Source organism: Vanacampus margaritifer, chromosome 4 (assembly GCF_051991255.1).
Source record: "Vanacampus margaritifer isolate UIUO_Vmar chromosome 4, RoL_Vmar_1.0, whole genome shotgun sequence".
NCBI lineage: Eukaryota > Metazoa > Chordata > Actinopteri > Syngnathiformes > Syngnathidae > Vanacampus > Vanacampus margaritifer.
Genome location: NC_135435.1, coordinates 28,899,190 through 28,922,817, shown reverse-complemented (window position 1 = coordinate 28,922,817; position 23,628 = coordinate 28,899,190). Strand labels below are relative to the sequence as shown.

At 38.8% G+C, this 23,628-nt stretch overlaps 1 protein-coding gene across 3 annotated transcripts in view; it reads right to left on the bottom strand.

Annotated features, from left to right (window-relative positions):
* Positions 1-2,183: 2,183 nt before the first annotated feature.
* LOC144051056 (solute carrier organic anion transporter family member 3A1-like) overlaps positions 2,184-23,628 on the bottom strand; it is a 29,201-nt gene continuing 7,756 nt past the window's right edge. For 2 of the 3 annotated variants that reach the window (XM_077564822.1, XM_077564821.1), the window contains exons 2-11: positions 22,847-23,481; positions 19,875-20,334; positions 10,513-10,611; positions 9,939-10,205; positions 9,097-9,261; positions 8,820-9,018; positions 8,514-8,649; positions 7,637-7,809; positions 7,344-7,408; positions 2,184-5,913 (exon numbers count right to left, since the gene is read on the bottom strand). In XM_077564822.1, coding sequence (XP_077420948.1) covers positions 5,534-5,913; positions 7,344-7,408; positions 7,637-7,809; positions 8,514-8,649; positions 8,820-9,018; positions 9,097-9,261; positions 9,939-10,205; positions 10,513-10,611; positions 19,875-20,334; positions 22,847-23,026 — 2,124 coding nt within the window. In that variant the 5' untranslated portion in view covers positions 23,027-23,481 and the 3' untranslated portion in view covers positions 2,184-5,533. Of the gene's footprint in view, positions 5,914-7,343; positions 7,409-7,636; positions 7,810-8,513; positions 8,650-8,819; positions 9,019-9,096; positions 9,262-9,938; positions 10,206-10,512; positions 10,612-19,874; positions 20,335-22,846; positions 23,502-23,628 lie in introns of all 3 variants that reach the window. The other variant, XM_077564820.1, reaches the window with a different exon arrangement.

Below are 23,628 nucleotides of genomic sequence, written 5' to 3'. Positions count from 1 at the left end.
GAGACTGACGTGAGCGTGTTCGCCACGGACGACGGGCAGGCCAGGTGCAACATATCCCCAACTTGACTCGACGAGATTGTCGACAGGGTCATGTTTAAATTGCCCTGACATGAATTTGCGAGCCCCTCCAGCATATTATTTAATATTCTAAAATATATTTATAAATAAATAAATACAAAATAAAATATATAAATAAATATTATCAATTAAATAAAAAAATAAAAAAAATAAAAATCTAAATAAATTCTAAATTAAAATAAAGTATAAATAAATATATTTAAAAAAATCTTTTCTTTTCTCAGCCCTCCGCCCATATCAATAGAGCCCCCCAGAAGAGAAAAAATAATAATCCTAGGGCTGTCCCTGGAGGAGATGTCACAACTCCACAGCTGTCAAATTAGTTGCTCTTTGCAGATGATAAAGAATGCATGCCCGTGAATGTCATTATATTACCTGCCTACTTATGTATGTGATTTGACAGCTTGGCCAATTAGAGTGACGAATGGCGCGAGGAGAAACGCAAGGCGCCAAACCACAGACCTCCCAACTGTGAGGCAGACGTGCTAACCACGCCCCACCATCACTCAAAATGTTAGCGGCCGCGAGGCGGTGCGTGACAGACGGCCAAGGTCACGGCGAGGTGGTCGGCGGCTTGCCGAGGCCGGAGCGCTTGAAAAGTGAAGACGAGTGGAAGACACATTTGTCTGTCAGCTGCGTCTCGGGCGCCCAGTCCCGAGTCATCGAGTCAACCGGCCAAACAGCGACACGACCTTAGAGTCACTTGTGACATAGAATGGCGTGCTTTTCCCCCCCCAGGCTGGGCCGCGGCCCCGTGAACAGCCCTGGCGAAGACACGTCGCGACCTGGCTCGACCGATCGTCGACCCGTCTTCCACGAGGCGAGCTACCGGTTGAGCGGAGATCCATGGCGGAAATGAGATTGTGGTGAAGAACAAGCGCTTTTGGATATAAGCACTGTCACAAGCAATCTTCTTCCTACCGTGAAAAGAAACAACAACCTAGCACAGTCAAGTCCCTTTAATGATGACATCACACACACACACACACACTTGTACTTATATAATTGTGAGGACATCCATATACATAATGCATTTCCTAGCCCCTTCCCCTAACCCCAATCATAAAATATGATTGCCTACCCCCATTCCTTACCCTAACCTCAACAATAACCCAATTCAAACCTAAACTCTAAAACTAAGTCTTGACCCTCAAAAAGAGGTCTTGAGTTGTGAGGACCGGCCAAAAAGTCCTCACTTTACAAAAATGTCCTCAATCTGTTGGGTAAAGACGTATTTTGGTCCTCACAATGTAGTATGTACAAGTACAAACACACACACACACACGTACACGCACACACACTGAGTGTAATTCTATTCTTGACCACTAGATGGTGGCGCACAATTTACTGCGAGATGGTGAAAATGTGAAAGATGAATGAAGAAAAAAAACAGGAAGTCATTCACACGGTCTAATTTTAAAATTTAACGTAATCGATTCTGCTTTTTACGCCTATAGAAAGGACAGTAGATTCATTTTATAATGTGCATTTCTTGGGGCAGGAATATTGTTGCTCCAATGCAAACGGAATAAAAAAAGCATGTAAATACTGAGGAATTTGGCCATGACTGTTAGTGTTATTAGTTACTAGACAAAAATGTAATTTCAATTCCGCCATACTGTATGTCCTGAATTTAGATCATATAGTCCCTTTGCTAGTCAATTTGAGAGACTTGAATCTAACAATATCTAAAATAGCTATGAATATTCATATAAAGCCAAGCTTACATAAAAATTGCTAAGTGATAAATTTTTCCAAGTATCTTTATATTAAAATTTCAAGAACATGACCATACACTATGTACATACATATATATTACTATTAGTAAATAATATTTTGAGACAATTTGAGAAATTACAAAAGGTAAAATAATTTCATAAAGTCTTTAATTTGCAGTATTTTTAAGTGCTAACGTATAAAAATATGTTCTAAATACGCACAATACACACAAAAGTTGAAGTCAAAACTCAAACCACTTGGGGATAAGATGATAAATACGAAATCATTCGCATGTTATTGATTCTGAAACACAAACAAGATATTTTGTAATGCTAAGCTGCCAAGTATTTTCTCATGTACAACAATCAAGCACGGGTGGCGTAATATTCAAAGCAAAAATAGTATATTTAATTTATATACAATGAACATACAATCATCGTAATCCTTTCCAAAGAATATACAGGATGTAAAGCTTTTAATAAAAAAACAAAAACAAATTCATGTAGTTGAAATAAAAAACAAGTGATATATTTCTACTTAAATGCCCTTTTCCCCCTCTACTTAAAAGGTCCCCTGCACACAATCAACCATTTCAAAGAAAACCGCCGTTTATGGTTTCTCTTAGCTGAAGGCAACATGCTGCCGTATGCAGAAAAACACCTCGCCTCTAATAAAACCGTGCTATTAATTTAGAAGATGCCGTTCCCAAAGTAAACAAAAACAAAGTTGGCCTGCAGTCAGGTCTCCACAATGCACGTTAATAAAGCAACACTTCATCATCATAACTCCAGGATGCAATTTCTGTAGAAAGAACTGAAATGTTGCGCAACCAATTGAAATGGATGATGTGACTGAAGTCTAAAACGAGGCTTCATGAAATGATAAGAGGATTTTAAAACAAAAATATTTGGGAATGTTGTCATGAAACATGCGGAATATTAAATCTGGTCAAATACATCCCAAGAGATCTTGAATGAACAGTTTGAAGTTGGAATGGTTGAAATCAATTGGTGGGGGGATGGAAATTTGGGAAATATGGTTCCAACATTTGTGAATACAGCGTTCCCTCACTTTTTGTGGGTTATATTAAATGTAACTTTTTTGACTGGTCTGACTTCGAAGGAAGAAAAATAGCAAGAAAAGCCACAAAATAAAAAGTGATGGTCAAAACTGAATAGAGTGAAACTGCAATGACCAAACTACAAAGTAGTGAGGGAACGCTGCCATTTTTAACGTTGGAATGAGAAATGTGGGAACATGAGCTCAACTTGAAAAATGTCTCATTTCAACGGGAATTTTCTTTTCATGTAAAATGCGGAATTGTGACGAAAAGTAGAATTTTGTGAATGTGTGGAAATGTTTCCCAACATGTCATGAATTTTGTGAATAATAATAAGAGAAATGTGGGTCGAAAAACTACCGACCTGCGAATTTCATCTTCATTCGCATGATTAAAAAAAAAAAGGCATTGCTGTTCTAAAGGTTACTTTTTCGCATCACAAATCTAAAAACATTTGAATTGCTAAAAGAAAAACAGCGTCTACTTCTTCTTCTTGTGGGTGTTGCCGCGGCAACAACGAGACGGCCGTCGAGGACGTTCCAGGCACGCTAAAGTTCGTCGCTCTCATTCGTCGGCGCGGATGCAAATGGGAACGAGCACGTCCACTTGATGAAAGTTCTACCTAGCAACAGTGACGACATCCTACTTTCCTCTAGAGCACAGACACCGAACAAGTTGCTGTTATGCGCGCCGTTGGTCGCAGAGAGGCTACATACAAGCTGGAGGAGGTTTGCGGTGTTGGTCCATGATGATGCGTCACTTTGGCACTTTGTATGTACACACACACACATACACACACGCACGCACACACAGGCGCACGCGCAGAGGGGAGGGGGAGGACGGCGGATATGGTACGTCCCGTTTTTTTTTTTTTCATGGACTCATTCACTGCCATTGACGGCTATAGACGTCTGTCTGGCAGTGAGCGAGTTGAAGGAAGATGAAGTCCATGTTGTTGCGTTTTGTTGGTTTGTGATACGAAAGCTCTGCTGATTGCTACACGGATAACGACGCGTTACGTTGAAGGTGTTGTGGGACGCAGTAGAACCTCTAAAGTCCGAATTGACGGTGAGTTTTTTTTTTTTTTAAAATTTCCGTCAAGGTCATTTTTGCCATTTTCATTGATGTGTTAATTGTTTTAGTTTTCCGCGGGTGCTTTTTTACATTGACAGTTGATTCAGGAGCTTCATGTTTACATTGTACGATTTTTCAAATTGCTTTCGATTCTTCTGTTTTTTTGTATAACTTTAAAGTTTTTTATTTTGATCTTTTGCGGTTTAAGTTTTCTACGGATTTATTTGCTTTTTAAATTGCATTTGATCATGTCCTTTGCAGTCATAGTTGTTTTTAATTTTGAGTTTAATTAATACATAATTAATTTTTTTTTTTACTGTTTTACGTCATATTTTTATTAGATTTTAAAGTTGTGTTTTATTTTTTTCCCATTTTGAAGTCATGGTAAATGCTTTTTAAATTTTTTTTGCTTTTGATATTTTGCACTTTTCTCCTAATTTTAACCTTTGTAGTTAAAATTACACTGCATGTTTCCCTTTTGTAGTCATTTTAATTGCTCTGATGTTTCAAAAAATGGTATCATGGGTCGCCCACCCTGGCTCTATATGCACGCAAAACTTTAGAGTTCAGTTCAGCAAGCATTTAGTTTTGTTTTTTTGGGCATTTTCTTTGGCTTTTTATGCCGCACGTAGCAGCCTTAACATGACAAGAATTTAAACAGGAAGTGACACTACAAACAAAGCAGTAAATCTCCAACGTCAAGTTGCCACTACTTTTTACCATCGCTTGTAATTTTCTTCTTTTTACACTTGCAAAACGTTTAAATGTTAATTGAAGCAATCAGCTTCGCTGTTTGACCCGTGGACCGACTAATTCTACACTGATTACCTTCGACGGGATATGCAAACTTGGACTTTAGAGGTTCCACTGCAACTGCCTTCTCCCTCTTGTTTATTTTCATCAATCTCTTATGAATAAGCGATTATCCCCTAATAAAATCCATTTACGCTTAAACAAAAAAATGTGCAAATTCCATATTCAAGTGTCACAACTTGTCACTTAAACACTAGTTAAGTGGCTACAGATGATAAATTAGACTAATCTAATCATATTATCAATAGTTGATAGATTTAAATTATTGATATTAATAATATAAAATTGTCTAATTAAAACATTTTCACATTGATACGCAATATATAATAGCATCTTATTTCAATAATTATATCTAATTGTGTTTTTAAACCTATTTATAATCTTTATGTGAATATGGTTGGTGTCCAATAAAAAAACATGAATCTCCAAATTGCATGAAATTGTTTTTGTTTCAGACCAATTTGAGAAACAGAATGTGTTGTTTCTATCAGACAAAATAAAAAAGATTTTTTACCCACTGAGCTAAAACAAATAAATTGTTGGATTTTTTCCCTCCAATACAAAAACCCCAAAAATTTTTTTCCCGTTTTGGCAGCTAAAAATGTGGAGCTACATGCTTTTAATTGGACAGCGGCAATATTATCCTTGACATAAATGCTGTTAAGTTTGAAAAATAATTTCAAGTATGTCCATCCTTCAGTCAAAAATGAAAATGATTTTAGTGCAACCTTTGTGTGCAGCCAAGAGGAAGATGAGGCTCTTGATGAGGAGAATCCCGCCGGGGTGCGACTACAAGACCGACTCCATGTTGTCGGACGGCTCCTGATCCTCCAGGTTGAAGACAAACTTGGTCCGGCTGGCGGCGTCCGAGTGGGCCGCCTCTTTGCTCAGGCGGTCCAGAGTCACGTTGGAGGAGAAGAGCTCGGTGGGCGTCAGGTAGCCCTCGCTGCTCTTGATGTACTTCCTGTAGTTGCGCCTCAGGCACTGCCACGTGGTGGCGTAGAGCAGGAAGGCCGACGACTTGAGCGCGATGGCGATGCTGACGTACAGGTGGCGGTAGGCCACGTTGTCGTACAGCATGCAGGCGCCCTTCTCGCCGCACACCGAGCTCCAGAACAGGCACGTCGAGTCGATGCCCATGCCGAAGATCAGCGGCGGCGGGATGAAGCCTGGAAGCAGGGCGCGGAAAAAGAAAAATATTATATTCATTAGCATCGGTAGTAGTACGAGAGAATAAGAGTGGTAGTCAAAATAACATTAGTGACAAAAGTGGAGGTTGGATAGATAGATTAGATTAGACAGCAGCTAGCTAAGTAGTTTTTAAACAAACTATTAAAGAATTCAATTCATGGATACCAATTTTTTACAGTTGTCATAAAATTGAGCTGAAAACAGCTGTAAAATTGTATGATTTTTAATTTATTTAGGGTTTCAAAGGACAAAGGGTTTGACCTCCATGCACGGCCACCATTTTTTCCTAACAGTTGTCATAAAAAAAAAAAATCAGCTGAAAAAAATCAGCTGTAAAATGTTTGACTTTGGGTTTTAAAGAATGCAGGGTTTCAAAGGACAGAAGGTTTAGCTTCCATGCACAGGCTCCACTTTTTTTTTTAACAGTTCTCATAAAAACAAACAAAAAACAGCTGTAAGAATGTTTAACTTTGGGTTTTAAAGTATGCAGGGTTTCAAACGATAGAGGGTTTGACCTCTATGCACGGTCACCATTTTTTTTCTAACAGTTCTCATAAAAATAAAAAATCAGCTGAAAAAAATCAGCTGTAATAATTTTTGACTTCGGGTTTTAAAGGATGCAGGGTTTCAAAGGACAGAAGGTTTGGCTTCAATGCACCGGCACCACTTTTTTTTAACAGTTGACATAAAAATTAAAAAAATCAGCTGTAAAAAAAAATCAGCTGTAAAAATGTTCGCCTTTGGGTTTTAAAGGATGCAGGGTTTCAAAGGACAGAGGGTTTGGTTTCCATGCACGGTCAGCTTTTTTTAAAAAAAATTTTAACAGTTGTCATAAAAATTAAATCAGCTGAAAAAAAAATCTGCTGTAAAAATCTTTGACTCTGGGTTTTAAATGATGCAGATTTTCAAAGAAAGGTATCAAAGGAAGGTTTGGATGCCAGGCGAGGTCACACATTTTTTTACCATTGTCATAAAACTGAGTTGAAAAATTCAGCTGTAAGAATTTATATAAATGATACGATATACATAATTTTATAAATAACAGAAATTATAAATAATTGATTAGTTTATTCTCTTTAGCCAACCTTGTACTTACTTATTATACTTTTATAATAACAATAACAATAATAATAATATTTTATTATTACATTATTTTTGTCATAATAATTATTATTATTATCATACTTTATTATTATATTATTATTGTCATTATTGTTATAATAATAATGATGATTATTATTATACTTATTATTCGAATTGCTTTTTTTCTGTACTGTAATTTAATAATAATAGTAGTGGACGAAGTGTATTGCGATAATGCCAGAAGCGGGGCTGTGATACATGAAGGGAGTGTGTTTTGTTCTGAGCGTTTGAAAGTTGTGAGACGTGTTGCTGCGTGTCATCTTACCGATGAGCCTCAGGAGCAGGAAGAGAACCCCCAGGGCGTACGACTTCAGGTCTGGACTCACCGTCCTAAAGAAGCCAAAAGGACCAACAAAGTACAGCAGTAGTCAGTAGTATGAGGGGTCCGCAAAGTCACCACGGGGGAAGTCAGTGCACACGAGTTGGAAATTATTATTTGTTTGGGGGGGGGGTCCTGACTTGATTGAAAGCAAGGAAAGCCCGGTGGGGCTAATAAAACACTAGGGGAAAAGTTGTACAGCTTTGGTCAAAATGTACGTTTGCGGCCCCACTCCTGACCTGATGAGGATGATGACGGAGGGCGTCTGGGCCATGGCTCCGATCATGCTGCACAGGCAGATGACGCACAGGAAGGTGAGGAAGGCCTGCTGGCAGCCTGGACTCGGACACTTGCCTGGCAGAGCCACCGCCTCCTCCACGTTGCTCGATATGCACGTGCAACCTGTCAGGTTCTGACAAACAGCACGTAGGTCTGTTAAGGCTTCGCTGCGGCCATTTTGTGCACAGTGCATCTCATTCAGTCTTAGATGAGGTAAGAAACAGTGTAGGTGTAATATATATATATATATATATATATATATATATATATATATATATATATATATATATATATATATATATATAATCATTTTTGATGGTTGGGGTTGCATTATGAAAATGCATTATGTTAATAAGATGGCCCCACAAAGATTGTAAAACAAAAACAAAAGTGTCCACTTTAATGATAAAAGAAAAAAAATGCTTAAAAAAGTAAAATGTATTTATAAATGCACAATTGTTTTTTTTTTAAATATATATATACATATAAAAATAAATATATATATACAATTTTTTTTTAATGTATAGCATAAAAGTACAAATGATAAAATTGTTTAAGAAATATAGTATTTTATTTGACTATTTATAATTATATATTATTTGTAACTGCAAAATACTCTATTTTATTATTTACAATACATTAATTTAAAAATATGATTTATTGTTTTTTATGTATTTGAACCAAATATTTAATAAGATAAAACAAATGTTACAAATAATTATAAAATGGCTTATTTTGGTAATACAGTATTTTTATTTGACTATTATGATATACAATGAATAAATCAACCGATAATTTGATAAAATAAATGTTCAATGTCACACCGGTTTTACTCACCGGTTTGGTGCAGCCGGCAAAGCAGGCGGAGAGGTAGGTGACGGCGTTGGAGCCGCACACGGGGCTCACCGAGGCTGTGTAACAGTTGCAGCTGCTGATGCAAGGAGACTCGGGTCGCTGCCAGTGCCGCAGCGTCCTGCAACACACGCCACACAAATCCATTCAGTACATTCATACACTCTCGCAACTAAATGACACATCATGTCTCCTTTCCAAAATAAATATAAGCAGTTAGCTGCAAATAGTAGAAAAATAACAGTGACACTACAATGTTGACTGACGTGGTCTTATGGCAGGCTGACTTACTCGTTCCCGTAGGCAACCGTCACCCCGGCAACGGGACCGGTGTCACAGCCCAGGAAGAGGAAGGAAACATAGCAGGCCGTGGACACCAAGTTGACGCCCATGGCCATACGCACGGCGCCCAGGGCCGAAAGATTCAGCTTCTTCACCAGCAACCCGCCCAGGAAGATTCCCAGGCAGGCGCACGGGATGGCGGTCATGCCTGGAACCACCACACCGCCGCTTTTTACACCAGGACGCTCCAGTGGATGATGACGGGTGAGGCCAACGCCCCGCCTACCTAGCAGCTGATTGGCCGAGGAGGTGGTGAGGTTGAACTGCTGCTCCAGGTATTTGCCCAGGAAAGCGGCGAAACCGGCGACCACGGCAATCTCCATGCAGGCCGCGAGCGTGATGCAGCTGAACACCGGATTGGACAGAAGGTGCCTGGTCACCCGCGGGATCACTGCAGCAAACAGACAAGGATTCAAAATGGAGGATAATTGCATTGTGTTTGTTGTCTCACGATTCAATTCCGATTTTTGGGTCTGCAATTCGATTCAGAATCAATTTTCGATTAAGAATGATTTTTGATTAAAAATGATTTGATTGACAATGATTTTTGCTTCAATCTATGGATGTGCAAGTAATTGTAATGATCTACTCCAGTCTGAATTGTTAATGCTAATTAGCGCGCTACTCGCAGCACTTTTATCACTCAAAAGAACGGCTCCACGCTGAAAAAACCCCCAACCTTTATTGGAATAACTTGATTGTGACTTTTTCCTTCTACTCTCTAATGTGGCTACAACTTAACAGTGTATTGGAACCACACTGCCCCTCAGTGGCCAAACCGGGTACAACATGAACAGCGCTCCAAATAAGGCACACACAGACAAAGGCAAGACAGTATAAAATAATTTAAATAAAATCAATTTTGGGACATTTAAAATCGATTCTAAATCGTACTAAATGAGAATCGCGATTCTTATGAGAATTGATTTTTTTTGGCACTATATGTACTCCTCAAATCAGTGTAAGTGCAATTAACTCCAACATGGCATCTTTTCAAAATTATACTATATTAGCATCATATTTAATACTCTAAATATATGCACCATATTTCCCTGATGTTTCATGTACCTCTGAGATGTTGGCATACGGAGAGCCCGCTGTTCAAGTCGAAGCCGTGGATGCCCCCCTGGGTTTTGTCCTGGTAGTCCAGGCTGAGAGGAGAAGGCAGCATGGCCTGCTCGCTCTCCCCGCCGCCGTCCAGCGCTTGCTCATCCAGAGCCTGAGGGAAGCCGAACATGAAGAGGGCCGACAGGAAGAGTAAGGCACCGCACAGGAGGAAGCCCCCCCACCAGGCCCCGATCCAGCGAGGGTCTTCTGGGGTGATGTCCAGCTTACCTGGATGGGACATGAGGAACATGTCAATTTATTGTGCTGGGGGAAAAAAAAAATCGATAATTACTTCATTTTTATTCCTGTCGTTTCACAGTAGGTCAAACTGATTCAATTTTTTTTTTTTAAAAAGGGATTTTGAGCAGCATTTGTCTTTGAACGATTTAAATAACTTGAGGGTAAGGCGTTATAAATAACAAGAGTACATTTCCATCCGGATGTGCTTACCAGTCTGCCACATTTGTGTTCAGCACTGATTAATAAAAAAAAAAAAAAAAATGTAAAAAGAGGAAAAAAATAAAGCCAAACTCACTGGTGTCGATGAAGACGGCATCAACGTAGACTTTGGTACAGACGGAACCTAAGATGAAGCCACAAGCGGGCCCAAACACTAAGGTGGAAAATAAAATACCTGCAAGACAACAACAGGATGAATGCAGATCAGAGTGCATTTCACCTCAATGTACAGCAGATGGCGCCACTCAACCAAAACTGTGCTTGGATTCAACGTGATGCAAAATGGCACCTTCCTTCAAATCTAATCAGTGATTAACAGTATTAGCTATTGGACCTTTAGGATTTTAAATATTATATCATAGCCGCATATTATATTGACATCATATTTAATGTCTATACACCTGCCGTGTAACCCCCTTTATTTATATATATATTTTTTTACATATTTGCATATTACACTCAATATAATCCAACAATCCACATGTGTGTACCTCTAATGCACCACATTGACATCATAAGTAATATCTATACACTAATGTACAATTGTATACAACAAGTTTAATATATTTAAAGTGTTAATGTAACACATTTACATCACATTTAACATATACTGTACTTACAACTACTGTATTTACACCAAATATTCGATACACCTTTCTAGCACATAATTCAAATTCAATAATAAAAAAAATATATTATTATTTACATTATATATAATGCCCATACACATCTAATGTAATAATAATAATAATCCATCCATTTTCTTAACCGCTTGTCCTCACAAGGGTAATAATATTTATAATAATAATAATACATTTTATTTGTAAAGCATGAATGTTAAACTCTTTCAATATATTCTGTATTAGCTATTTGACTTTTTGTGATTTTCAATACGATATCATGTCTCTTGTTGAGTGTATTTGAACTGTGTGTAATGGGCAGCTCAATTATTTATTGATAAGCCTGCAGCATCATAAATAATCAAACAGGAAGTTGTGTCAAGTTTCAAGTTGCCTGACCGCAGTGGACCCACTAAAGTGATCGTTCAGACAAACTAAGCAGACAAATTAGCAGGCACATCTGAACCACCTCAGGTGTGGGCAAACTTTGGTGCCACATTTGATTCTTAAAGCAGACAGATGGACCTGGTCATTTGTAGATGAAGTTTGAAAACAAAAGAAAAAGCTACTATGTATTGTATATTGCTGCCATTGGGCAAAAATCATCACATCTCCTATACTAGCACTCAGAAGAAGAAGAAGAAGAAAAAAAAACAATGTCGTCCTTGTAGCGCTATTAAGGTTGCATCATCAAAGACATCGCGCCAATGAGTGGGAGCGCGCGGTTGGGGGGCGCAGGGGTGGGGGTGCGATTTGGAACGCGGCCAATGTAAAACCCGGAAGTGGGAAGTCCATGGCATCTACCCCATTGGTCAATAATTTTTTTTTTTTTTTAAATATAACTGATCCATGTGGGGACCGACCAATTGTTTGTGAAAAACAAAAACAAAAGGAACTGGCCAAAAGTGACCGCCATCAACAGTGATAAGTAAGATAAAATGTGTGAAATAGTTTATTATAATACAATATTTATCATATTTTATTATTAAAAAATGATTTAATAAAATAAATACAAAATTGCTTAAAATGTGTAAACGTGTATCTGAAATATATCTTTTTAAAAATAAAACCATTTATTCTCATCATTTTATTTGCCAATATTTATAATTAATGTAATTATATTTTATTCTTAATTATGTAATAAAATAAGTAAAACATTTTGAACATTTGAAAAATGTGTATGTAAAATACCTTATTAAAATAATTATCAATTTAAAATATTATTATGGACTTAATAACATTCAATTATTTACAGTAATGAATGAATGAAGTACAGTAAAACATGTTTGAAGTGTCAAAATGTCATTTTCACTGAAGCAACCCCTTTCGCTCCCGGCTGTTTTACTAGATTTTGACAGATTTTGCAAGGCCCACAAAATATGGTGTTCTATTGCTATAAAAACATGGAACCTACCAAAAGAAAGATTAGAGTCTAATCTCTACCTGTTTCCATTTTGCAGCAATTAGCATTAGAATACAGCTACAATTCATAATTATTCACAAATCTGTTTAGAACTGTAGATAAATGAGCTTTTTTCAACATGGCCCTGGTTGAGTTCCTTTACTCTGCTGCCACCTGCTGGCCGTTTTTGTAATAAATACAATTTCTTCAAGCATTTTCTTCAGTTCAGAGGCTGCATCAAAGCTTTCTGTATGCTCTTCTAGCACAAAAAACAACAACATAAAAAAATGTATAAATATGTCTTTGGGACACTTAAAACATTTAAAATAGAACGTAGGAGCTGATAAAAACTAATCGTTCTCATTTTAAAAATGTTTAAATTTATATTCCATTTCAATATAATTAACTACCCAATTACAACAAATCAAGTAACCAACTAGTTGATGGTATGAATGAATTAAAAAAAAATGAATGGATAAACACATTTTCAGCAACCAACTTCGAAATGATTGCAATAAATAATATAATACTCATTGAAATGCAATAAGGTAATTGCCATTAATAGGTTTAGGTTGCTGTTTGTAATATTTGGACGGATATCAGCGTGACACAATCATGTCATTCAACGCTCGGCCTACATTTTTCCTTCTCATAAACCTCCAATGCCAAATGTACACAATTAAAGCTCCCATTCAACGTATTAAACGGCCATTTTAATTCAGTGGCACAGCACTATAAAAGCTGTAATGAGCACTCCCAGGCCAACGTAAATCTCTTATTGACGTTGCAGCAACATCCGCAGATGTGAGAGGCAATCAGTGGAATATGACACCGGAAGAATGAACGCGGGCGGCCCTTTATGAGGACATTGGAAAACACATTAGGAGGAAGCAGCGCCACAAATCAGCAGTGCTATTACGCGAAATAACAAATACAATCACCTACAGGATAAATCAACATTTATCTGTGCGTGTGCGTGTTTAGTACATGGCACATCTAAGTTTTCTCGTGTTCAACTGACCGACAGGGCAAATCAGTTCAAGCCCCATGAAATCCGCCTGGCAACAAGGAGCTACGAACTGTTTTTTTGATCAGTGCTGCTGTTTTGATTACCAACAGATTTGACTTCCTGATTTTGCCAGCTAATGGATACTTATTTTGCTGTCATTTTAAATTAGACTATGGGTATCGATATTTACGAACTCTGCTGGGTCAGAAAGTGCTGTAAATGTGTAAAAGGAATCGGTTTAGATCTTTATTTTTCACTGGCTAATGTAGCAGCTATTGAAAAATCCTGCCTGGCAACAGGATGATGTCACCATGATTAGTTACGCATTTATATTTGTAATGAATCAAAAATGACTTGTGTAATCTGTGCAATTGATCATTCTTATTTTATTATGACTTCATTAAAACGCTGTGGTTTTCCCGGTATGTAGCTTAGCTAAATGGTGGGATTATTTTTTTCTCCCTAAATGCGCGACTTTTGGCTTTTGTTGCTGTTGCAATGATGGCCAGGCATTTGCAGGTGGCAGCTTGACAGATTGCCCACTTGAATAAATAAGAGAGGGGGAAGGTCAGCAAACAAAGAAGAGCCAACAGGGAGCTTGGCGATGAGAGAGATTTGTAAAGGACAAATCACAGCATGGAGGAAGATATTCACTCACTTTGATAATACATAAATGGTTGAATAGAAAAAGTCAAAAATAAAATAGTGATTTTCTTCAGCTGTGCCCACCATCGCACAAATGCTTATTGTGATACCATCAATACGGTATGGTTGGACCAATAATATCCAAAAACAAATGGTGGCCGGTGTATTTATTTACTTAACTAGATGATAACTGTATTATCACTATATTACAATTTTAGTCACGTAAAAGTGGAAATCAAAACAAAATAAAAAGGATGAATCTAACCACCGTTAAACACGTAAGATGATCTTGTTTTAGGTACAGACCGATTATCGGTGCCGATATATGGCATTGTCACAAATATCGGCCTTTTTACGAATCTGAAGGCCGATAAAGCTGGTATGTCACTGAGCGATAAATGCTTGCGAACGTAGCTTTGAGGGTATTCATCAGGATTTGTATGATGTTCTCAGACAGTTTTTTCTTGTCGCAAAGATATTTAGAACATATTCAGACAAGTTTTCTCTGTCTGCGAAGATCTTTTGAAACCTTTTACGAACCCGGACGAAAACCCTAAATTAGCTACATTCGCATGTGTTTGTCACTCAGTGAGATACAGGGAACTTTTCATTTAGGGACTTATTTAAATTTCTACTTTATAAAAAATTATGCTGACACTGCAAACACCCTACAATTTTTATTTAAAAAAAAATTAAAAAAACACAAAATTAAAAATAAGAAATGATATTGGAATTTTGGAAAAACAGTAGAACATTTTAGGGAACTTGCTTAGTTTTTAGTTTAGCTTAACACATGCTGATGACCCTGGAAGCTCACTGCAATTTTTTAAATATTTTTTTAAACAAAGCTGTCAATTCTTTCGGTTTATCACTATCTTGTTTTCAACGTGCGATAAGACTTCAGACTTTCTTCAAATTCATCGTCGAGACTATTTTTGTGCTTTAGTTGGTGCTGCTGTTTTGGTTAGCAATGGAGTTGGCTTCTGTTGTCTTGTGGATATAACTGACTGTTGTTGTTTTAAAGTGGCCTATAGTGTAGAAAAAATAAAGAAAAGAACACTTCAATTCATCATAACCTTTACTTGCAGCTCTTTTCATTCTCAAAGCGTTAGTGTCCGTGTTTGAATAACAGCGTCTACAGTATGTGATGATATAATTAAAACGCAATGGCCTGACTAAATGAAGCTTCTCCTCTCATATCAACAGTATTCCTTGACAGCAAATCTGGTCTTAAACGTAGCTGGTGGAAAACTGCTTACATTAGCCAGTGGTGGCTTTTGCGCAAGTGAGGTGCAGCAGGCTGAATAAAGTCAAAACTAAGCTGCACTGAGTTTTGTAGGATGGAAAGATTAGCTTTAGCTACCAGCGTAAGCTTCCGATAAGCAGCACTTACTCGATTGCTTATTGAAGTGGTCGAGGAAAGGACATGACATAAAACACCTGGGAAATGCTTCAAAATGAAAGTGAAAAAGAAGGAGAAAAAAAAGTGACTAATTGGGTAAAAAGATGGCCACTATTTGAAGAAACGGTGCATCGGACTCGTCGATGGCATTATGTTGTGTAAGAAATGCCACAAAGGGATGAGGTCGCAGTAATCACTTCACACTGCACGTTGGCAAAGGTGCACCAATGAAAAGCCGGGCCGGGCCGAGTGCTGAGTCAGCGACCGCCGCTTCCTCGGCGCAATCACTCCAGCGGAGTGCAAACATTTTTGCTGCAGTGGCCTCGCAGCGCTTCATTACACGCATTACGGCCGGGAAAGAGGAGAGGGAGAGACGCTGTGGCTTTCCTTTGCCACACTGTAAACAAGACCATTGCGGCTTGGCATCCTCGATTGCACTGCTTCTCAACCTGGAGGCGGCTGGGACACACATTTCGAGAGAAGCCACTTTTATATAAGTTAACCACAATAAAGAACACAGTACATGAGCCTTTTGAAAAATGTCAACTCCCAAAACTTGTAAATTGGGGCACTTGTGAGTGAAAGTAGTACCGCATTTAAGGTGTGCTTTAGCAGAGGCTGAAGGATGAGACAGCAGGCTTGTTTAACGGCAGCAGGCCGGACAAGCGATGCATCAGACAGGAGGGTCACTTGTCTGCGCGTGAGCTATCGCTCACAGCCAATGACAACAATCAATAATCCAATTACACTACTTATGTGGCTTCCTCATGACAGCAGCTTGTGTCGGGGCTTTCAACGCGACGCCCTCTTGGATTGACTCAAATTTAACTCATTTGCTGCCATTGACGGCTATAGACGTCATAAATTCATTTGAACTATTTCTTTTAGTTTAACATTTTTTTCCCATTTTTGTTAAAAGTATGAAAACCTAGATTTTTTTTTGTACATTTACAACATTTATACATTTGTGATTAATCGTGAGTTAGTGAAGTCATGCGATTAATTATGATTACATTTTTTAATCCCCTTATACCTATAATTTTTTAATATTTTCTTAAAAAAATAAAAATAAACTAATTGTAATTATTTTTTCCCAGGCGATTACCATTTTTAATCGCAATTAATCGCATGACTTCACTAGTTAACTCACGATTAATCACAAATTTTATATTTGTTCTAATACAATAAAAAATGAAGGATGGAATCAGAAAGAAGGGAGCAATGGAGAAAAGATGGAGAAAGGAAGCCAGCAAGGAAAGATAGAGAGGATAGGAGAAGGAAGGAAACAAATGGAAGGAAGGAAAACGTAACTAAGGAAGGAAGCAAGCATTTACAGACAAAAGACTGAAGGAAGGAATCAAGGTTAAATGAAAAGAAGGTTGGAAGGAAGGAAGAAAGAATGACAAATTAAAGAATGGAAGGAAGGAAGGAAGGAAGGAAGGAAGGAGACAAGTATATTATGGGAGGAAAGAAATTCGTGCCAACTTTTGTATTTCACCTCGGCACATCACAGCCAATGAGAACATGTCTGGAGAAGAAACATATTGAAAAGATTTATGGATGCGGTTGTTTGACCTCAATAAGGATACACAGACACGTAGTCGACACAGGTGCATTGTGGGCGACCTCCCCTCGGTCGATTGCTAAGTAGTCAGTACTTCCCAGAGTGATCCCAGTGGACCAAATCCCGCTCGGAGGCCGCTATCGATCGGCCGGGCGCCCGCAGGCAGCCTTCGCTTGCCTGCACCAAGTGTTTGCGCTTAATATTTAATGGTGGGCTGCCGTGTTTGCTAAACAACTCCTAACTGCTTCTGTGTCACACTGCATTATTCAGAGGGTTAGCTTACACGCCAGCCTGTCTTGGCGCTCACAGATACGCAAAACAACGCCGAGCAGCAGAAAAGTCATTGTGAAAAATTTAATTGAGTCAAATGGAGGCGATTGGTGCAATTACGAGGCTGGTTTTCGATATATTTTCATGTGATTATATATTTTATTTCAATATTTGCAATAAGTGAATTAACTAATTACTTAATTAGATAAAAAATATTAATATTATAAAATATTAATATTACAATAAGTGAATTAACTAATTACTTAATTAGATAAAAATATAATAATAATAATAATATTACAAGTGAATTAACTAATTACTTAATTAGATAACAAATATGAATATTATATTAATATTAAAATAAGTGAATTAACTAATTACTTAATTATATTAAAACAATATTAATATTATAATATTAATATTACAATAAGTGAATTAACTTTACTTAATTAGATAAAAAATATTAATATTATAATATTAATATTACAATAAGTGAATTAACTAATTACCTAATTAGATACAAAATATATTATAATATTAATATTAAAATAAGTGAATTAACTAATTACTTAATTCGATTAAAACAAATATTATAATATTCATATCAAAATAAGTGAATTAACTAATTACTTAATTAGATAAAATATGAATATTATAATATTACAAATAGTAAATTAACTAATTACTTAATTAGATAAAAAATATGAATATTATAATATTAATATTACGATAAGTGAATTGACTAATTACTTAATTAGATAAAAATATTAATATTATAATATTAATATTACGATAAGTGAATTGACTAATTACTTAATTAGATAAAAATATTAATATTATAATATTAATATTACAATAAGTGAATTAACTAATTACTTAATTAGATAAAAAATATTAATCGACCAATTGATAATAAATAAACCAATGTGGCAAATATCACAGGACAAGTATGTACAGTTAAAAGAAAACCTGTTGCAATTAATACAACAAAATGGGATCATGGCCCAAGGTCAAATAAACAGGTGGAAATTTCACATTGTGTAAGTACATTTCTGAGTGAGACATTTATTTGGTGATGCGTGTTGGGATTTTTCCGATGTAAAATGGGCACCTCAGCTCGATAAAGGTTGGGAAACGGTTATGAAGAAGGCGATGTACAACATTGTACATGGCTTTTATTTCATTTCATTTCTATTTGGTCTCATTGTGGATTCAGTCCCTCCAAGATGAAGAGGAACAAGAGCATTCTCACTTGCTGTCTGCCTCTGCATTGTTGCCCTAGCAACTTTGGCAGACAGGATGTAGCGCGTGCGTGTGTGTGTTCTTTGCGGAATTAAGTGTATGAAATACACTCGAGGAAAAAAATGTGTATGAAATACCTGTCGGATGATTATCTTAGCATAAAACTAAAATGACGAGAATATCCATTTCATATGAGGTTTTATAGTGTTTGACTTTGAATTGAATACAGTTGATCACCGCATACTCGCGGTTCGGCACCTACGGATTCGCATGTTGCAGATTTTTTTCAATATTTTGCAAATTTTGTTTTTGCTTTTTGTTTGTCCCCCTTCCCCTTCCACACCACAACCTTTCCTCTCCATTTTTCATAGAAAACATATATTGAATGTTCATCAGCATTTATTGAAGAATTTATTGGGTTTAAAAAAAAAGTTTAGCTAACGGATAGCTGGTCAAACAAGAGCTCTGCTTCATGTACATGATGCGTTTGATTGACAAAGTAATAAACAATATGAAAACGGGCTTGGGACCATTACAAAATGACAGAATGTGATGGTGAATCTCTTAGTACAGCAAACTAATGGAAGTACAGGTAGTGACTACAATGCGGCTAATTTGCAAAGTTGCATAACTTGTGAGTGAGCAAGGATGCATAACTTGACTTGTGACCAGGGTTATAATACTTTGGGATTTTTTTACTGTAATTTTTTTGTTTACTTTTTATATATATATTAGATATGATATATATTGAATATTACTATATTATATTATAAATTAATATAAATATGTATTTATATAAATTTTAAAAAATAGAAATAAATAAATGGACTCTTGCAGTTTGCCACTGCAACTTGGGATTTACTTGACACTTGAAGGTTAAAGGATCTTTATGCACTTTTTTTTTTACTCGCGACTGCCACCTCTGGCCCAAAGCGTAACCGCAGCATCTGTGTCAGGCTCGTTCATGGTGCGCGTGCGAGTACGTGCACAATCTTAAAGCGACAGCCACAGTTGACAAACGAGGACATGACTTCAAATTAGGTAAAAAAACGCCGCCCCTCCCCTCTCCAAAGAAACTGGCATGTCCGCACACTCTACTATAAAGGGAAGATAAAAGCTGATAGGTGCAGTCAGAGTTAAACAGTCAGGGCTCTTCGTACCCATTTGGCCATTAGTAGGAGCATGCATGATGTAGAAAAAGCTTTAATATGACCTTTTTAAACAGCACAATGCACCTTTAAGACTTGCACATACAGTATATGACTTTCTCCCACCATAGCTTACCTATATACAGAGAGGAGTCCTTCCTGTGGACGTGGTCGTCAATGTAGGACACCCCCAGAGGCTGGACAGGGGTGGCACCGATGCCCAGCAGCACCTGAGCGCCGATCAGCAGCAGGTACATCATATTGGTGTTGGCCCGGTCGCCGCACTTATACGCCGAGTCGTTGTTGTCCGAGCGCGAGCTGTTGGAGCACACGTCGCGGCCGTCCTCTGCGTGCCACGAATCGCCGGCGTCGTACTCGTACTGGTGGGTGAGGAACTCGGGCAGGGCGGACAGAAGCGCCCCCAGCGCCATGACGATGCCGCCGCAGCCGATAAGCCGCGGCCGGTGCGCTTTGGCGCCGAAGTAGCTGACAAAAAGGATGAGGGCCAGGTTCCCGATTTCAAAGCTGCTGGCGATGACGCCCACGTCGGCGCTCTGCAGGTTGAAGCGCCTCTCCAGCGTGGTCAGGACACTCACCTGGCAGGGGGACACATTGACAGAAGACCAGTTGATGGGTAAGCACTAAGCAGGAAGTCCAAATGTCCGCTCTTGTTGCGCTGAATGACTTGACCACACACAAAGATTTGCCATCGGAAATGTCAAACATGTTTAACATTTATCATTATTTTATGAACAAATCAGGAAGTAAAAACTCTTAAAACACCAACTGAACGCCACAATTGATTTGGGTTATCTTTTAGAGACATCCCATAATCAGGCTGGTATAAACGTGTTCACCAATTTGAATACTTCTCTTTCTGCGTAATATTTTTCTCAAATCTGGATGCCCTGTGGCACCATGCTGCCTCTCACAGGTCAATCTTGGTACTACGACAGACATGTTTCGCTAGTACAACCCCCCCAAATCGTGTGGACTCGCTCACATTTCAAAAAACGGTATGTGTGCTTGCTTACCTAACTTCTATCATATTGTTTAAATAGTAATCTTTTAGTCTGATTAAAGCCAACTTGCAACGGTGTTTTGCTGATGTCCTGCGACGACCTCCAGACATTCAGAATGTTAAAAAAGTTGAAGGAACAAAGCAACACCAACAAACAAAATCATCTGCCCTTGAAAAAGAGACAGACAACAAGACAGACAGCATTTAATAAAAGATAAGAAATGAAGAAGTGCACTTTTGATTCTGGCAATGTTCAAGGATGAGTATGGCTGCAATATGATAATGCATTTTGAATTGACATCTAAAACCAACACAGTGTTTCCAATTCCCGAAGTGTGCTCCCTGAGCCAAGGCCAGCACACAGGCAAACATACGTTTCATTTATTTTAGTTTTGTTTTCGAAGGGAGAGGACTGATGCTTATCCATCATCATTGAAATATTGTAACAAACATTTTTGGGGAAATAATGCTGAATACATGCTAATTAGGCGGGCGGACAACAACAAAAACCCTGGCGAAGGATATGGTATACCCACTCACACAAAAAAGGGACCCATGAATCATTTCTGTTTTTGGATTTAAATGGCTGAGTAATGCACTGCACTGATCTCACTAAACTGAACAATCGGGGGTAACCCCCCCTGTGGCAGGAAAGTAGCAGCGCAGCGTTAATGGACTACAATGGCGAGGAGGGCAAAAACTAGCATTTATTCGGCAACTTTCCGCCCAAGAAAATTGACAGTCACTTTGATGAAAAGAACATGATATACATGCACAAGGTGGACATATTGGATTGCCGATGAAGTGTCAGGAGTGCTTTTCTTTCCAATTCGGCGACACTGCTACGTGGAATTACCGCCTCTGTTGCCGGTAAGTGCTTTCAAATCTGATCATACAAAGGCTTTACAAGTTTGTACAATTCGGATTTATTTCCCCTTTATGTGTGGTCAAGATGCCATCGAAATGAGCAGTTTTGCAAGTCTTGCAGTGTTATTTATGCACGTTAGCAACTTAGCCATTGCTAATTTGGTGATTTCTATGCTGCCAAAATGGCTGCGCTAACGCCCATTTTGGGACCTGTGATGTCAACGTTCGGATCTCTATGCATAAAGCATTTCAGATAAGATCAATATGACATAACAATTTCTATTGTCAACGTGTTACTAAATACCACTAAATTCTGTTGTTAAATGTGTGATAACCTGGGGTTGTGTAGGCATATTCAATAGTTCACTCCTAGTATTTTTCAAAGTAGTAAAAAAAAATATTTACTACTTTCCAAAGGTGAGGTGATAGTTCCACCAGCCTCGACCGGAAGTGATGTCACCTTACTCCAAACGTGGACGTGCGTGCATGTAGGCCTAGTCTATTTTTTATGACTTCAACAAAACAACATCAGCTCCAATAAAACAGTCTTTCAGATGTCATTGGAGCATGAATTATGATGATTAAGATGTAATTCTGGTCCTTGTAGTTGTCGACATTTTCAAGGACGGCACTACAACAAACACAATTATTTCGTGTATATTTGCTTATCCTCTTTGGTCATGGGAAATCTGGAGCATATCCCAGCTAACTTTAGGTGATTAGTGTGGTACACCGTGGACTGGTTGCCAGCCAATCCCAGGGCACATATACACAAACAATCATTCACACTTGATTCAGAACGAACGAGAGTCTCCAATGAAACCGACATGCATGTTTTGGGAATCTTGATGTCAAGGTTGGTGCAAAGCCAAAATAAACACTATTTGATGTTTTGACTTGAAGATGCCATTTGATCATATTAGAAATGAATTGAAATTTTCGCCTGCGTCCACATTTCAAGCACCCCCTGTAGATAGGCCCACAGTGGCTGCTATCGGCGACATCCTGGACTAAGCCGGCAGTTTGTGAACCTCGTGCAAGACGTCGTTTGGAAACCACAACAAAAACGTGGCGATGCTGCGATGCGGCTGCTGCAAAGGCCTCATCTGCCCGTTTGGTGCTCATTCTAATGACACGATTGCGCGGCCTTGTCTGCGCGTTTGAAGGACGCGCACACAACACAAGCAATGATGAGGAGGATGAAGAAGCAAGTCACTCACCAGATAGGCGCCCACGGTACCCTGCGCCAGCATGAGCGCGCATTCCGACACCAGGAAGATCTTGATGTTGGAAAAACACGAGGTCTTCTTCTGGCTGACGTCGTCCTGCTCTGGGTCGTCGTCGCCACCACCGCCGCCGCCGCCGATGCGCTCGCTGCACATCTGATTTTTCACCTGCATCTCTGCATGCAGCCCGAGGGATCGTCAGCGTGTCCGGGCGGCGTTCATCCGGCGCCCCGTGGACCGCACACGCAGCACAGCGAGGCGGCGAGAGAGGAGCGAGGAGCTCTCCCCGGGCTAGAGGCGCCGATGTGGACCACTCGGCATCACGCGCGTCACTGCTTCGATGGCAGCCACGCCGTCTAATGGTCGTTTCCCCGCATCCGCAATGTTACAACATCGCCATCCGCAGGGACCGCCAGCGACTGGTCAGGCCGGGTCCGAGCTGCATCCTCTGCGTCCTCCAGGCGGCCAAAGGATGACGATGCTCCGCCCACCCGTCGACACGTGCTCAGCGCCTCTGTCTCCTCCTCTTCATCGTCATCATCATTGTCGTCATTGTCGGTTTACCCGATAAGACTGTGACAGCGCTATAGCCTTCCTTTCTGTCAATATTTCCAGGTAGGCTCTGAGTCCTGTATTGCAAGAATAACGGCTGGACACTTCATTAGGTACACCTTGCACAACCTCAGCACACTGCATGTATGAGCAGTAGTTCCTATCTATCTATCTATCATTGCAAAAGTAGCACCCCTTTTTACAATGCTTCTTACAGATTTTGT